This window comes from Melospiza melodia, chromosome 1 (genome assembly GCF_035770615.1).
Source record: "Melospiza melodia melodia isolate bMelMel2 chromosome 1, bMelMel2.pri, whole genome shotgun sequence".
Lineage (NCBI taxonomy): Eukaryota > Metazoa > Chordata > Aves > Passeriformes > Passerellidae > Melospiza > Melospiza melodia.
This window is the reverse complement of record NC_086194.1, coordinates 91,764,954-91,782,273: the sequence shown is the minus strand read 5'-3', so window position 1 is coordinate 91,782,273 and position 17,320 is coordinate 91,764,954. Positions and strand designations below refer to the sequence as shown.

Sequence of the window (17,320 nt, the reverse complement as noted above, 5' to 3'; positions counted from 1 at the left end):
TGATTTGACAGTGGAGGAGTGTAATTTGTTGCAGAAGAATGCTAGTAACTATCATTGCTCTCCTCCCATTTCCTGTTGTAACACAAAAAGATTATAAAGAAAAATCTGAAGTGCAGCATAGTAGGAATATCTCTAGTAATTATCACAATCACAACCTTTTGAAATTGTACCCCATAGCATTACAATTATTTTCGACACTATTTTCTTCAAAATAAAAGTATCTCTTAAGAGCCTTTACTCTTGGAGATGGCCTGCTTTGACAAAGGCAATATTTAAATTGCTGCCACATGCCAACCAGCAAGTTCAGTCTTCCATTTCCCTAGCTTCCAGTTTAGTGCAAACATTCAGGAACTGTCCAATTGTTCAAGATCTATAAAGTTACTACGTGAACTTTATTCTCTGCAGGTAACTTACAACCCTCTTTGAAGACGGTTAAGACAGCAGAACACTTCAAGGAGGACAGTTCAGAAGCTTCAAGTCAGGAGGAAGGTAGTTGTGTACTCAAAGGTGGTTCTTGGAGATATTTTACCACACTCAGTTCTGAAAATCATACACTTCACTGATTTCTCCATTGGTATAAAGTGGTACAAAAATTGAATTAAATCTGCTATGCAAATGAAGAATTTTCATGTACTTTCAGCAGTTTCCTTAAGAGGTTGTTCTATAACTCAAGAAGTGGCAGCATTCATAGACTGCTCAAAGGCAGAAGTTCACAGCTGTGTTGAACAACCAGGAATATATACCTCACAATTTACATGAGCCAAGATTATTTATAGACTTTCATGTCTTTACCTATTTATTCTTCAGTTACAGAGTTCAGAGTTAAGTGCGGTATTTCAAGAGTATTTCAAGACTGTTTTACATTAAATATGATAAATTTGTCTGGCTTCTAATTTTACACAGAAAGGAAGTTCAAGTTTTCCTTTTCTTGTTCTTAACCTATGTTGCTTTGATACTCTGGATGGTTACTGAGGTTGGGACTGTAGTGAATATTGATTACAGTCTGAAAGCTTGTGTTTTTCAAATGCTTCAAAAACAGTTCACACATGGAAGCAGCAACCTGGTGACTGGTCAGTAGTTTCATTCTGAAAGGAACAGCAAGCCAGTTTTGCATTGTTTTTAGAAGGAAACAAGTACAAGCTCCTGGTAGGTGGAAAGAACAGGAAAGGGGACTGATGGGTGAACACAGACCACTGAACACTTATGCTGGCTTTCAAGTAATGACAGCACTCTTATCCTCTTTCACATTAAAAATTCATTAGAAGTTTGCTGTTGAATTTCTGTGGATTCAGTAATCTACATATGCAGTTTGATCAGCTTTTTCTTGTGTTGATAATCGTTGCCATATTCTTAAGAGTTCAGAGCACACCAAGTAAATTTACAATCTATTACCCAAATAGTCTTTTAAATACTGCACTTAAAAATACATAAATCTCTTCATCTGGTGAAACTACAAATGCATTTCAGAACACCTTTTGTGCCATTTTAGTGGTTACTAGAAGTTTAAAAATCATTTTTTTTCTCAAATTTTTAAACTAGAATTTGAACTTAGGTGTAGTATTGACGGGAGTTCAGGCAATATCCTAAGTACCAGGAATACAATCATCTATAGTTGGAATTAAGGAAAGTTGCTTTTGTTAAAATGTAACACTTGCCTTAAAAAAAAGGGTAGACTATATCTCTGAAATTCTCAGTTTTTCTTTGTAGACTCTTAAAATGGTTTGGGTTGGAAATCTTAAAGTTCCAAACCATCTGCCACAGTCAGGGAATCTTCCACCGTACTGGGTTACTTGGAGCCCCACCCAGCTGAGCCTTGAGGCTGTATCTCTTTTTGCCAGGTGTAATTTGCAAAGCTTTACTTGCCTAGTGAATTTTCAGGTTCAGAATGCAGTACTTTAGTGTAGGACTTGTTTTTGTTTGCTAGTCAGAATGTGTGACATAGTTTTGAGATTAATTTCAGTATTCAGAAGGAATAACAAAATGTTGTATTTTTTTCTGATTCATTCCTTTCTTCTCTCTCTGATCTTTCATACTGGGTGATACTCAGTCATGCATTCAGTGCTTAGAATTAAATACAGAGGTGAGCAAACATTGGCATTGTCATAGTTCCTCTCTTTCTGTTTTATTGTTCTGTGAAATGGAAAGTAAAGAGTCTTGTTTATATAATCTATACAAATTGATTTCTCTTCTATGCAACACCTGCTAATTTCAGCACTGTAAATGAAGCCTGACCTGTTTAATAGAGATGTCTTCTGCTATGTGCCTGGTAGTTATGGAAAGATGAATTTGCTAGATTGATTTAAAAGATTAAATGGAATTTCTGTTGAAATTATGCTTTGGTTTTTTTTTTCCAGATGTAATGCAGCACACAGCAGTTCACAAGAAACATAATGGAAAAAGTCCTGTTGCCAAGTAAGTACTAGGGTGTAATGTGACCATGTTACATGTCTGAACTTCCATTTGTTGATGCTTTGAGAGTATGTGTCCTTCTAGATTAATGCTTCTTTGTGGAGCTTTTGTTTGTTTGTGTTTGGCTGTTCTGGTCTTATTTTTACAATTTAGGAGGTTGTTACTAATATCTGAACTATTAAAAAAATAGTTCAGAAGACTCTATTTCTAAATCTGTAGGTCTAGGTCATTTTGATAGCTCTTCTTTCCCAAATTTTGTGGATCTTCACAATTTGAATGGATGTTTGATTTATGTTTATAAGATATGCCATAATTTGTATGGCATGTATCTTTCCTATGTGCACATACCCCCATGCTTGTACTGAAAATTTCCAGTGCTATTGATTTGAAGGCTAGGAAACCTCAAAGAGGAGCTTATAGGAAAAGGCAGCCCATTCTTGCCCTTGCTTACTAGCAGATGCACACACACCTCTCTGGTTTGTGTCCATTGTAAGTGGAAGCAGTTCCTAACCATATTAAAGTAGTTTATATATGCCTTCAGATTCCTGAAGTACCTAATGTGAATTCAGTCATTAAAGTATTTTGATTAAAGACTTCAGGTATGTTTGCACATAGTTGTGCATAATTCAACTAAATCAAGGAAAAGGAATGGATACAGAATTTATTGTGATTTACAATTTTGTTCAGTGTTAATTTGCCTGTAAAAGGTATTTTTCTTGTAGTGAAAGTTTACCTGGAATTCCAATAATTAGATATAAACATAGCACAGAACAGTGTTGGTTAACGTCTAGAGATCTTTACCAGACAAAATTCTTGTGAACTCACCACAAGACAACTTACTGCTTTTTGTCTGTTTTGGTTTTAAACTGTCCTACTTTCAGCCTATATTTCCTCAAGAAGAAAGTGTAAACTTGACAAAATCTGTGATTATAACGGTGGATATACAGTCTACTACAAATTTATCAGATCAGGATCCAAATTTACTAGCTTATGGTTATTCATAAAGAAATTGTCTTTTTTTTTTAGTCATTGTATAATGAATTACACTAAGGCTGACCATGGTTTAGGGTCTGTCTTTCAGGTAGGAAGAGAGGGACAGACATTTCCACAAAGTTCTGAGAAAGAAACTTCTTTAGCTAACTATTATTTTCTGTTTATCTAAGAGGGGGAAATATATGTACTCCTTGACTGCTAGAGGTCTGTTAGGCCTTTCCTGTTTGGTTATGTGTCTGTCTCCTTAAAATCTATGCCTTTTGTTTATGGGTTTGTAAAGAAATGGCATTGAATGGAACTTTTCTGTTATAAATATGCATAAAGCTGTTTAGAGTCACATGCAGTTAATCTCAAATAGCATTGGTACATTGTGCATCTCTCTGCCTCTTGTTTTCATTCAGTATTGCAGCCTTACTCTTGAAAAGTTGAAAAATTTACTGGTAGCAATGAGATCACACATAGAAAACAAAAACTTTAGTAATGCTACAGTTTCCATGAAATGACTGCAAATTTGGCAGTGAAACCATTCACCTCCACTTGGCAGAAGTTTCTAAAGTGACCTTACTTCTGCCTTTGCAATCAGGGGTTTATGTCTGTCTTTTGGGACCTTGGGTTCTTGCCATTTTCTTAATTTTTTAAAAAATATTCTGTTGTGTATCTTTTAAGTAGTTTGAGTCCTTACTCACAGAGATATTTGGTAGGTAGCTACTGGAATTTGATGATGTCTTGTGCTTTTCAGTGAGCTGGATTTCTGCCATCATGGAGCTGAGTAACATTTCATATTGCTTAACTTTTGTGAAGCAGCTTGCCAGCAGCCCTGAATTAAAAGGCACTTTCAATTATCAGCATAAGTATTTAAATAAGAATTTTGAAGTATTAACTCCTTTTTTCTTTTTTTCTTTTGCATCCAACCTGCAGTAAGGCATAATTTTGTATGAGATATGAAAAGGTTATAGGTCCTTGTGCCTTACTGACTCTGTCAGGACCCTGACTATTTTCCAGCAGCTTTAGCTGACCAGTGGTCTCAGACCTAGTTCAATATTTCTTCTGACTGGCTGCTGTAGAGCAGAGCTTCAGTGGAAATCACTATAAAGTCCAAAGTAAATGCCAAATGTAACTCCCCTCTCCCAGCACTACTCAAAACTAGCATTCCTGGAGGTAAAAATGCAAAGCAAGATGACCATTTCAAAATTGAAACAAACACAGCTGCAGTGTGATCTGTAGTAACTGTGTCTCCATTCTTTAAATATCTCATGAATTCTGAAACAGAGTTTAAAAAGTAATTCCAGCTTTGTCATTAATGATAAGGAAGAAAGAAGATGAATTCAGACTACATTTCTGTCTGGAAAATTGCCACATGTCTGGTATGAAAATAGCAAAGTTTTTGTGTTATAGAAATATCCAAGGAAACTCTGCCCTCAATTACTGTTTTCTACAAATTCTGTTGTTCTGAATTTTACATCAAATTATAGTAGACAAATGAAAAAAGAACTCCAGTTATGATCAGATCATAACTTTGGAGCGCAAGAACTGCTGTAATTTACATCTTTTAAACCTCTTGAAAATTCCTAGGGTTTTCTGAAAGCAAAATTTCCCAACATGCTGCAAAATATGTATGTTGGTAAGACAAGCCCACAAGTTTGTTCACATCAGCATAACTTTTGGGGCTTTTTTTTTTTTTCTTTTCAGCAGCACTAGCAGTGCGAAATGTTCTTCACTGGATAGCCTTAACATTCAGCACTCGGAGCAGAATGGGGTAATGGACTGGAGGAGAAAAAGCTGTATTGTCCAGCAGCACCCAGAGCACTGTACTAACCTACTTGACCAGGTGTGTTGCTGTTTATTCTTTAAAACCATATTCCGAGAAACTTGAGAAGATTGTCCACTACACGTGATGAGATTTAGCTTTAAAAGATGACAAGTGCTCCTGATATTGTACAAAATAAGTGTTGAAGTTGCTACTGACTTACCTTGATTAGAAAACCCTTCATAATTCCTTACCACACTCTCAGAAAGCTGAATATTTTGTTTATGAATTGGTAAATAAAATTCCCCAGGAGAATGTAAGTAATCAGAAAAGTCTAATGTTAATTTCTGATCAGGCACTTTCCTATTGCTGTAGCATTGTCATTAGAGAGGATTCCAGAATGCCTGGGCAGTTTCTGTTATTGCAAGGAACAAACTAGAAACAGTATTGGTAGCTAAACTGTATTAATGCTACAGTAGGTACAACAGGTTAAACATATTCTTTCTGTCTCACCTGCATTATTTAAGTAATAATCTTTGAAAAAAGTTAATAGATCAATACATATACATTTTCTGGGATTTGTGTCTCTTCAATGCTCAATCTCATTATGACTATAGGTAACCAGAATAATTATTTATAAATAAAATTACTGCTACTGAATTTGGGGGAAGGAAGCTTGCTCACTGCTTATATATGAAAAACACTGAATGTTCGAATTGTTTGATATCGCTCTCATTTATGTTTGGAATTTGGCTATTGATTGTTATGTGTGGAATAGCAAGCCAAACAAAAATAGTTTCCTTTTTTGATAAAGCAGAATTGAGGTTGGCTTCTAAACATGAAATGGTAGGCTGCATCAAAGTTTGAAATACTGCAAATTTGAAGGAAGAAAAAGGTTAATTTACTAAAGCAAAGGAAAAGCTATTTAAAGGAAGTTCAAATACAGTGATTTGGACAGATATTATTTCAGAATTTTCATAAATTTTACTTCCTTGCCAAATATGAGTTGTTAATGACAGTTATTGATAGCATACTTTAAGAATTGTTTTTTCTTATGTGCTTGTGTGCTGTATTCTAGAGTTCAGTTTAGCAGCTTAAACCTCCAGTTTAAGGCTAGGTACCTGCTTGTCACTATGTAGAAATAATTTGTCACATGTATTTCCCTCACCCAACTATCAAATAATTCAATTTATAACAACAAATTTTATAGCTCCTTATGCTTGGTGATCGGCCTTTTTAGCAGGTATGTGACGAAACACATTTGTTTTAATCCTCTGGAGGAAGAACAGCCTGCAAACACTAATTTGATTGATATCTCTGGCATACTTGCAAGTAGTAATTTGCTGAATGTTTTGCTGATTCTCGTGTAAACACGAGACATTGCACATTATTTTATAGGCTCAGATGCACTGAACAAGTGGTTCTTTGAGTGGTTATAGCACCTGTGAGCCCCCTACTCTTGGACTTGTGGACCTGTCAGTCTAGAAGAGGTGTTGTCTTGGCTTTCATAATTGTTTGACTGGGGTCTTTCTATTTTCTGCCTAGCACACAGTGGAAAAACGAAGTCTGTCTGCAGTAAGCAAGAAGAAAGGAAAGCCACAGCTGGAAAAGTAGGTTTCTAATGTAACTGGTAATCCAGAAATGGAGTATAATGCATTCACTCTGATAAACAGTGTCTGCAGTCAATTAGGTGCTTTCATTTGCTGTGCTGGCACAAGAGCTGGCATGGTGTGAGGCAAAGCTGCATAAAAATCCTTATTTTATATTCTATAAAGAAGTAACTTGAAAAATAGAATTTTAAGTGAATGCATTAATTTCTCAAAATAGCGCTTGGCATTTAATAAAAAGATGAAGGAGTGGAAGTATATTCTTAACCATATTGCCTTTTCCCCTTTATATTTATTTGAAACTCAAAAGATGTAAAGCTGTCCAGAATACACTGAAAATCAAATGAGGGTTGACAGCAACCTTTAACATTATGAAGTGGGTGATAACTGGCTGAAATGTCTTAATGAACATAATTTGCACATCAGAGGGCTTCCGAATTTCCTGCAGGCTACACAGCTCTACACTGCCAGAAGTGAAAGCACTTCGACCCTTACGTACTACTCTGCCTACTTCCAAGTTTCCAGATAACTATTATTCTAGACTGGTATAGGGCTGCATTACACACATCAGCTTTCAAAAATGACTTTACTTTTGCTGCACCTATTCCTTTTCAGTATCTTTTCTTATATAGATATTCATTCATAGTGTTTAGTAATGCTGCTTGTAGCTTAATTCCTGGTATATTGCACCAGCAGCCTCCATTTAATTTTTTATTATTTGTTGTTATATCTATTAAATACACATTTCTGGCCTGGAATCACTGCCTTTGTTTCCAGTGTCATTCCATGTTTATTCATGGTTGGTTATTTGTACTCATGCATTTGCAAAAAAGCCATGAAATTATTTACACAGGGAGAAAGCAAAGAAAACTGACTGCAGGTTGACTAACAGGAGCAATGGAGTTCGAGTTGCAGCATCGCAGCACATCCGTACTGGGACAGCAAAAGGTAAGGTGCTTTTTCCAAAGCTGTTAGTAAGAAACAGAACTTGCAGCTGATTTATTTGAGGCTTTCTGTAAAGGGGAAAGCACAAGTCTGAAAAATGTTCTGGTGTAAGTTGGTGTATTGGCAGCCTAATTTGTGCTCTGACTTGCTGTGTAGTACGCACTAGACTCAGTCTTCTGTATCCAATTGCTTGGAGTGTGTCTCTTCATGCATAGGTGGCAAAATACTTGTCAAGTCTGCATAAGACAGCTGATGGGGTGGAGTAATTGCAGAAACAGCTACTGTTGGGCTACTTCCATATGAAATTCAGCAGTCTGAGTGTGTGGACATGGAGCATCTTGCCATTAGTGTGCTCTTTGTAGCCTACTAGTTTGTCCATCTGTTGCGCAACGGCCCACAAGAAACCTGTCTAAAACCTATGGTGTGAACCATTGATGAACTGTAGTGTTTATATCAGGTGACCACTGAGCTACCACACAGAACTGTGTATGCTGCCCTAGCAGGGTCATCAGTTTAGAGTAATCCTAAATGGAGTGTCTAGGCCAAGACTTGTGTACATCAGTCAGTTGTAAGAAAAACTTATATTTGTGTTCCTTTAGTAAACTGAGTCTTCAAGCTTTAATACAAATTTCTGTAGTCTGTGCTACTCATTGACTTCGCCATCTTGATGTTTTCTAAATTCCTGCTATCAGTTGTGACCTTGCCTGTCTTACATGTAGTTCTTGTGACGGAAGGTTGACAAAGAGTTCGCCTTTTTTTACGCCACCTAATTGGCCTAAGTGTTGAAAAGGACTCTTAAAAGTGCCTTGTCTTTCTATTGCTTCCATTTGTGATACAATCTTGATTAAGCTTTCAATCTTTTTTCTCACTGCTTCTCACCTTGGAGAGTTCCAGCTAGGTCCAGTTCAGAATTATTACTGTGTTTTATGGGCAGGTGTTTTTACCTTTTACAAACAGCTTTGAGTAAAACTTTTAAGAACTCACTGTTCACAAACTTAGCAAGACTAGAACCATTTTGGAAAGCTATAGTTAAGGGCCGTTAAGTAGAAAACATACTCTACAGCAGAGCCGTGCTGCATGCATTTCTGATTGATTACTGTTTTTGTTGTCAGGCAAAACGCACTGGGTTTTATGAACTGACAATGACTTTAGGAGGTGATGCAATGGTGGGTAAGGGGAGACCTTATCAGTCTGTACAGCCACCTCAAAGGAAGCTGTAGCCAGGTGGGGATCAGTCTCTTCTCCCAGGCAAACAGCAACAGGACAAGAGGACACAGACCTAAGCTGTGCCAGGGGTAGTTTAGGCTAGACATTAGAAAAAAATGAATCACAGAAAGAATGACAGGGTATTGGAATGGGCTGCCCAGGGAAGTGGTGGAGTCACCATCCCTGGATGTGTTTTGAAAAAGACTGGATATGTGGCATTTGATATCATGGTTTAGGTGGTGTTAGGCATAGGTTGCACTTGATGATCTCAGAAGTACTTTCCAAACCAGCTGATTTTCTGATTCTGCAAAGTTAGTAGGGAATGCTTTTCCATAGGAGTTCTGTTTGCTCACTACCCACCACTCTACAGATGTGAGACTGCCTCCTGTGAAATGGTTGGCCGGTTCAAAAAGAAGCTGTAACCCACAGAAGCTGTTAGCCATTAAATCCTGCTCAAAGACAAGCTTTCAACCCACATATAAACATCAAACTGTCTTTTGAGATACTTATTGGAGAAATAGTCTATGGGGAAAAATAACAATCTGAATCTCTGCCTAGGTTTATATATCCAGGCTTGGTTTGAAATGCCCTATTTTGAGTCTGTAATTCTTAACTACATCATGTTTTCTTTCATTTTTAGCTCCCTATTTTGAGCTTGTCTGAAGCATTAGTTAGTTACAATGGTAACTTTTAAGACTGGATACTTTGTGATTAGCACTTTACACTCTAAGCTCTTAGTGATCCCTGGTTCACACTGAGGCTCCAGTTTATATTAGATGTTCAAAGTAGTTCTTAAAATAATTTAAGCAATTATGGGTTTAATACAGGAAATTATTTCAAGAACTGAAGCATTAAGGCAACTTTTTGGTGAGCATCCCAACCTGTTAAACTTCCGATAGCAATAAAAAATGGAGGAAAATTATTTTATTTATAAATTATTATAATAATTAGTGGTCTAATTTTTGTCCTGAGGTTTTGCTAACCAAGGTTTTGTGGGCTGGGGTTTCCAGCTTGTGTTTGTCATAGATTCTGAGAGAGGGTGCGTTTATCATTTTTCTTCCACTCTGAGGCTGTACTTGAAAGCCAAACCATAGTAGCTACCCACCCTGAAAGGTGGTTTCCAGCAAAAGTGTGTCCCATGATCCATTCAGAATTTAGAAAACAGTTAACCACTGTTTCAGTTCACCTCTTTTTCTTTAAACAGGATTTGTTGATAGAGTTTGGTTAAAGCCTGTTCTAGAAGAGTGAGTTGTGAAGTGGTGCATTGTTTTGCTGTGTCCTGCTGAGTTAGCTTCCTGCCTGTGCTGGTGTCACTGAGGAGTGCTGCGGCTCTGCCAGTGGAAATGCTGGATCGCTGCTGTTCAGAGGAAATCAGTGTTGTACTGCAGTCCAGCATAAACATCACAGGAATCATTCAGGATCATCATTCTTTTCACTGCTATGCATAAATACCAATTTTCAGTATCATCTTTTTTAACACCAAGGATTCACTCATCACAAATTTAGGGAAGAGACCAGTCCTGAGTGCTGGGAACGGAAGTGATAGGAATACAGGGGACAGATGCTATTAAGTAGAAACAGGCAAAAATCTCAACTAGTGGGAAATGTGAGAAAACCAAAATAACCTCACTTCCATACACTGAGATCTGACAACTTTTATTTGTAGATCTGAATTTGGATGCTGGATCTGGTCATGATACGTGTGGAGAAACATCGTCTGAAAGTTACAGCTCTCCTTCTAGTCCACGACATGATGGGCGGGAAAGCTTTGATAGTGAAGAGGAAAAAGACAGAGGTTGTATTTATGGAGAGTGTGCATGAATGCCTTTATTCCCAGACTAATCTCTTTATTGCATTTATTTTAGTTCATTTTTTAGTTTGATTAGGTACTTTGTTTTCTGAACTAGCCACAGAATACATTTTTCTTTGTGGATTTCATGACTGGGTGTTTTGAGGGCTTCTAGCACTGTTTTAATACCACTGAGTTCTAGGTTACTAAACATATGTCATAATTGTTTGGCCTCTGTGATACAGCTCTCTTGAGAAATTTCCACAGTACAATAATGTGGAAAACTTTGGCCTGAAAGGGGCTGGGTTTGTATGAAATTATGGGTGGCATGTCCAGGAGCTCCATCTTTTTGTACTGACAATTTGCCACTCCTTCCAAATTTAAATAATCTCTGTTAATATCTTTCTAGACAGATGCAAATTCCTAATTCATTCTGTGTCCTACTCTTTACATTTGCAGATGTGCACCAGTCAAAGATACAGTAGCTAGTTGGGCAGGGAGATATAGACAAGTCATGAAGATGGACCTAGCTTAATTTGGATGAATGAGAAGAATCTCGAAGTTGTCACAGTTTGGGAAGACATAACTATCATTCATGTCATCAAATTCGATAGGTCTTATATGGGTAAATGGGTCCAGGGCATGATTCTCTGTTGCTTGAGGTTCATTCTTGTGACTGACAAATGCTTTTGTCCCCACAGATACAGACAGCAATTCTGAGGACTCTGGGAATCAAAACACAACCAGGTTTACAGGCTACAGTGCTGTCAGTTCATCAAATACGAACAAATCATCTGCTCAGATCTCTTCAGTGAATAATGAAAATGGGAGCCTTTCAGAAGATCCTTTGAATGCAAAGTTTCAGCATATTTCCTTCATGCCTGCCTTACACTGTGTGATGCACAGCGCTGCCCAAAAGCCTGAAGCAGTTGTCCCACCACCCATATCTGCAGATGGTAAAACCATGGGAATGCTGGTTACCACACCTGTCGCTGTCTCGCCGGTGAGAGAGGCTGCGAATTCCCCTCCTGCGGGAATGGGCCCGGTGACCTCTGGTGAACCTGAGAAACGCCTTGAGCTCATGGCTTCCCCTTTGCCAGTCCCATCCTCTTTCCTTCCACATTCTGTCCAGCCTGGTAGCCCTGCTTTGCATTTGGCAATACATAGGTTGAAAATCCCCTCTCCACAGGGATCATCAGAAAGTTGCACAGTTAACGGACCACAGCAGCCGACAGGAAACTTAAGTATTGGATCACCAAATACTGCCTTTATCCCAGTCCACAATCCAGGTAGTTTCCCAGGATCCCCAGTTCCTACTACAGATCCCATCACAAAACCTGCATCCCAGGTGGTAGGACTGAATCAAATGGTGCCTCACATTGAGGGAAACCCAGGAGCAATCCCTCAGCCTGCCAATCTCAAGGTAGTTCTTCCAGCAGCTGGTCTCTCCACAGCAGCACCGCCACCTCCACCAGCTTCGTACGCTTTGCCAGGCAGCCCTCACGCTACCAGCGTGTTGCCCAACCAGAATACAAACGTGCTGAGCACTGGAGCAACTTCCTCACCTCCTCAGTCCGCTGGCCTCGGTGTTGGTCAGGTCCAGTCCACTGTTCCTCCTGCAATCCCGACACACACGCCAGGCCCTGCCCCCAGCCCGAGCCCTGCTCTAACACACAGCACTGCACAGAGTGACAGCACATCCTACATAAACGCTGTTGGGAATAATAACACTAACGGGACAATGTTACCTCCGCAGCAGCTGGGATCTGGCCCTTGTGGTTCTTGTGGACGTAGGTGTAGCTGTGGGACCAATGGCAGCCTTCAGATTAATAGCTATTTTTATCATAACCCACTTCATGGACAAGTCTACAGAGTTCCATCTTTCTTCACTCTGCCATCACTTTGCAATGGCAGCTACCTCAACCAAGCACATCAAAGCAATGGAACACAACTTCCGTTCTTCCTGCCTCAGTCTCCGTATGCAAACGGGCTTATGCATGACCCAGTGATGGGAAGCCAAGCCAACTATGGTATGCAGCAGATGGCAGGATTTGGGAGGTTCTATCCTGTATATCCAGCACCTAACGTAGTTGCCAACACGAATGGGTCGGGACCCAAGAAGAATGGGAACGTTTCATGTTACAATTGTGGTGTAAGTGGACACTATGCGCAGGACTGTAAGCAGTCATCCATGGAGGCCAGTCAACAAGGTAATCATGATAACTCCCAGAGGACTTGCTTTTGAGTTTGGTGGTTTCTCTTTACCTTTCTGAATGTGCTGTTTCTGGTCTTGCAGAAAGGTGTGCGTGCGTGTGTATGTTTCGTGTAAATGGTTGTGCACTAGTGACCTGCTCTAAAACTGCAAAGTATCCTATCTCTGCCTGAAAATCTTGTAGAACAGTGCGAGGGAACGGGGCTCACAGTGTAAAGTTAAAAATGGGTTCAGAGCTGGAAAGTAAAATGATACCAGTCCTAAATTGTCATTGTTTTTTCACTGGTTTGGTTTTGGCATTATGTCGAGACTTCCATGTTGTTTCAATTTTCCCATTCCCATTCAATGGAGTGCTTTTTGAGGGAATTCATTGGCAAAAAGAAATCAGTTGTTGTTTATGATATGACCTTGGATTCCTTAAACTTCTGAGAATTGAAAGAAAAACCAGTAGACTGGCCATTTGATATTTAGCATTTTTTAGGGCTTACCTTTGCACAATCAGCCATCCTTCTGTGCCCCGTCATGCAATACGTTTAACTTTTCGGACAAGTTGCAGCAAAAAGGCAGAAACTGGTTGGAGCTAAATATAAAAGGAATAGCTCCCATTTCTCTCTCCGTCCAGAAGAATGGGGAAAATGCAGGGTTTGCATCAAGCACAGTCTATTTTTGATTCTTGCCCTTGTTCCCATTCTGACTTTAGTAGTTTGATTGGACCGGAACAGGAAAGATGAACCTTGAGGGGACCATCTTTTCATTTTTCCAGTAGAGCTCAAGTACTATATCTACACTCTATCTTTTTTTAAAACTTACAGTTCTAGAAAGAGGATGAAAGAAAATAGTATTAAGTCTGAGGACCTACTTTAAAAGGACTGGAGGATGATAGTGCCTTTTGAAGAGCATGTCCATTTTGATACCTTGTAGTGGTTTTGTAATCCATTTTAATTGTGAGCAGTGACTTAGTAGTTCTCTTTCCTGTTTTAGGCACTTACAGACTGAGATACGCACCTCCCCCTCCCCCTTCCAATGATACCTTGGATTCTGCAGACTGAAACAAGTAAACATTGCCTACTTAAAGTGAAGCTTGGGAAATTGGGGGAAGGTGTGTGTGGGAGGGGGAGGTTGGTCTTGTGTTTTGGGACATTCCCGGTTTTATATTCTTTTGGAATTTTTCATTGCTTTTGCACCTCTGTTCCGTACAAAAGAAGAAGGCTGAGTCCCTGGTCTCCTCCTGGTTCTACAAGAGGCTTGCGTAATGCATGTAATTCACACACACAGCCAAACAATCAGACAGAGCATTCGAACCATGCTTTTGCACTGAAGACTTGAGACATGTGCAATGTTTACTGCAGTTTTAAAAAAATTCCTCTGACCTCTGACATCACTGGTGGAGCAGTCACATGGTGAAAGAAGAAACTTGGTCATGTTCCCCACCACAATCTTCTTCCCTCCCTCCCTGTTCCCCTTATGCTGCTGTTTTCTTTACTTTCCTTGGTTGTCCACATGGATTCATTGGACTTACATGAGTGTTTAGCAGTTCATACAGACCCTGCCCATACTCTAAATTTAATGCTCATGAATTGAGAGGAGATGTTCAAACATCCTATTAGCAGAGTCCAAAGGAAAACATGACAGTGTATGTGTACTATACCTGATAATAATACAGATCCGCAGCTCTCGAGGGGCCCAAACAAATGAAAATACATAGAGCAGGAAGGGGCTGAAACTGTGTGGACTGGAACAGATTTAGAACAATGAACGAGCTTAAATTGACAGATTTTTCTTCCCTTGTAGCTTTTTAGCCTGTATGTTCAGCAACAAAGGTGAAAAAATGGTATGAATGTTGTACTCAGTGTGTTTGCATTTGTAATGAAAGTTGACAGCATTTTTTCCTTTTTTAAAGCTATTCTACATCGTGTCAACACAGAATGAACATTACTTGATTGAATATTTTTTTCCTAAACTATTACAGTGTTGCATTGTACTTAGAATGTAAATGTTTTATTTCAAACTGAACAAAAGCTATGGTTTTCTACAAAATAGTCAGGTATTAGTATTAGAACCTGTCTACCAAATAGGAAAGTCACTATTTTATAACAATTTACCACTATGCGTAATTACGGTATAATGTGAAAGACTGAAATGAGTGTTAAGATGGTATTAAACATGTCAGTATCATGAGTAAGTAAGTTTAATGCTGCTGTATTTTTTATTTTATTTTTAAAAGCCAATATATGTACTAAATTGCTTCCAGGTAATATTTGATTTCCTAAAGTGCACTGAGGTTATCTGGAAGACGAGTGTGTTTTTTGACTGCTGCATTCAACACCGATGAACAACTACCACTGTATATCCATAAGGTTTGGCATTCCTCACAGTTCATGGCAGAAATGTTTTTTTCTTAAAATCAGACCCAGTGTCCGGTAGAGGGATGAAATAAAAATCAATCTTTGGTTCAGCTGTCTAATAAATTGCTAAACAAACAAAAAACTTGAAGAAAAAAAAAGCTTGATTACTACATTTCTTCATAGATAGCATTTATATTTATAGCACCAGTGTACATTTTGAAACTTTTTTCTTGGAGGGGGGGGGGAAGGGGAGGGAGGTAGATGAAAGCTTTAATTTAAAAAAAAAAAAAAAGTTTAAGTAGTAAATGAAAATTATTTTGATTAAAATTTTTATTTGATCTGGGTATTTTTGGACCACTTGAAATGACTGAACTGCGTTTGAGTTGAAGTGAGGGTGTTAAACCACCAATGGACTTGTATTGTGAATTACCTGCCAGTTGTACTTTATGGAACTTATTTTATGATTTAAAATACTGTACTGTAAATAGGAGGTATGTTACCTTCTCTTTATTTGTATGTTTACCATATACTTTGATATTTGAAATGTACTGGAAAGGTCACTTATATTTCTAGAAGAGATTGGATTTTATGCAACCTTTTTCCTTGAATTAACAGCAATAAAAAAAAAGAAAAAAAGTACCTGTGTGAGTGTATTGTCCTTTATCTCTGAGAACGATGAATCACTGCTGCTGGGTGTAGGGGTGGGATGATGGAGGTTTTGGCAAGCTACCATTTTGGGTGGAATTTGTCACTTTTGAGACAAAGCCAAGAGTATTTGACCTAACTGACGTCAGTCTTGTGTCTGAAGTCAAGATATTATATCTTGATTTAAACTTCTTTAAGATATAGGAAATCTCCTGGTTAGAAACAGGTTGCCCTTGTGTGACAGGCCTAGGACTTGGACCTCATCCCTTTCAGATCAGATAAGCCTATCCTAACCTGATGGCTCCTGGATTTGGGCTAAAATCCAGGTTAAATGTGCTTTTTTGTTGTTGTTTTACTGCATGCAAATAATGTGTGTCCTAGTCCTGTAGTGAAAAAAAAAAGTGAGACCTTTAGTGAAAAGTGAGATCTGTAGTGAAAAGAAAGTGAGATCTTCTATTTCTAAAATAAATGGAAGGGTGCCAGGAGTTGCCAGGAGTAGGAAAGAAGCTTGGAAAAATTTGCCTGATCAGGGCAGTGGAAGGGTCTGCTAGGAATGCAGTGTCTGGATGTGCTCAGGTTGTGCTTAGGAAGAGTACTGAGGACTCTGATCTCACTCTGCTGTAAGGAGAACTTCTAATTCCTACTACTTGGCTGCAGTTTATCCATGGAGCCAAGTCCCACAGCCCACCTTGGATTTTTATCCTCGATTTTTTTATCCCCTTGGATTTTTTTATTCCAGAACAACTTACTTCTGGAGATACCAGTGCAGGCGATGAGAAGGCTGAAAGTTGCCCATAACCCCAACCTTCCTGGCAATTCCTATAATCACGGTGGGGTATTGAGCCCAGGAGTCACACAGACACCATCACACAGTTTCCATTACTGCAAGTGGCCCATGTTCCTTCCCTGGACTCCAGGGAGTGCAAATACCTGTCCAAGGAGTTTGTAAAAGGTGATACTACTCTGAAAATGCCATCTCCTGCTTTCAGTGCCATCTTGAGTTGCTGGTACACTCCTTTGTCTCCATACTGCAAGCAGCCCTGCCTTTGACAGATCATGGGTGGACTCAACTCAGAAGTGTGAAAATACATTCCGTGTGGCAGAGCAAACAGCAGAAACACCTCACACTTGTGGTGCTTGATTTGCTGGAGAGCTGACAGCACTGGTGCCTGACTGTGCTCTCTTCTCTGGCTGCACCACTGCTGTCTGTGCAATCAGGTTTCACTCCAGCTGCAGCTGCAGAGATTCTCCCTTCCGCAGAGTGGCTTGGAAGCTGCTGAATGCCCGAAAGATAAATGAGAAAACCCACTAGTTGGTTGGCCTGAGCAGCTATCCAGGAGTCACTCCTGAGTACTGTGCTGCTCCTGGTTTGCAGTGCTGCTCTGGATTGGAACCATTTGGTCCCTAAAGCTGGAAGAAAAA

At 39.1% G+C, this 17,320-nt stretch overlaps 1 protein-coding gene across 2 annotated transcripts in view; it reads left to right on the top strand.

The window, feature by feature from the left end:
* Window positions 1–15,428, top strand: part of ZCCHC2 (zinc finger CCHC-type containing 2) — a 44,038-nt gene extending 28,610 nt beyond the window's left edge. The window contains exons 7-14 of one of the 2 annotated variants that reach the window (XM_063162080.1): window positions 406–489; window positions 2,355–2,412; window positions 5,095–5,230; window positions 6,695–6,759; window positions 7,610–7,704; window positions 10,574–10,702; window positions 11,398–12,906; window positions 13,890–15,428. In XM_063162080.1, coding sequence (XP_063018150.1) covers window positions 406–489; window positions 2,355–2,412; window positions 5,095–5,230; window positions 6,695–6,759; window positions 7,610–7,704; window positions 10,574–10,702; window positions 11,398–12,906; window positions 13,890–13,957 — 2,144 coding nt within the window. In that variant the 3' untranslated portion in view covers window positions 13,958–15,428. Of the gene's footprint in view, window positions 1–405; window positions 490–2,354; window positions 2,413–5,091; window positions 5,231–6,694; window positions 6,760–7,609; window positions 7,705–10,573; window positions 10,703–11,397; window positions 12,907–13,889 lie in introns of both variants that reach the window. The other variant, XM_063162071.1, reaches the window with a different exon arrangement.
* Window positions 15,429–17,320: the final 1,892 nt, after the last annotated feature.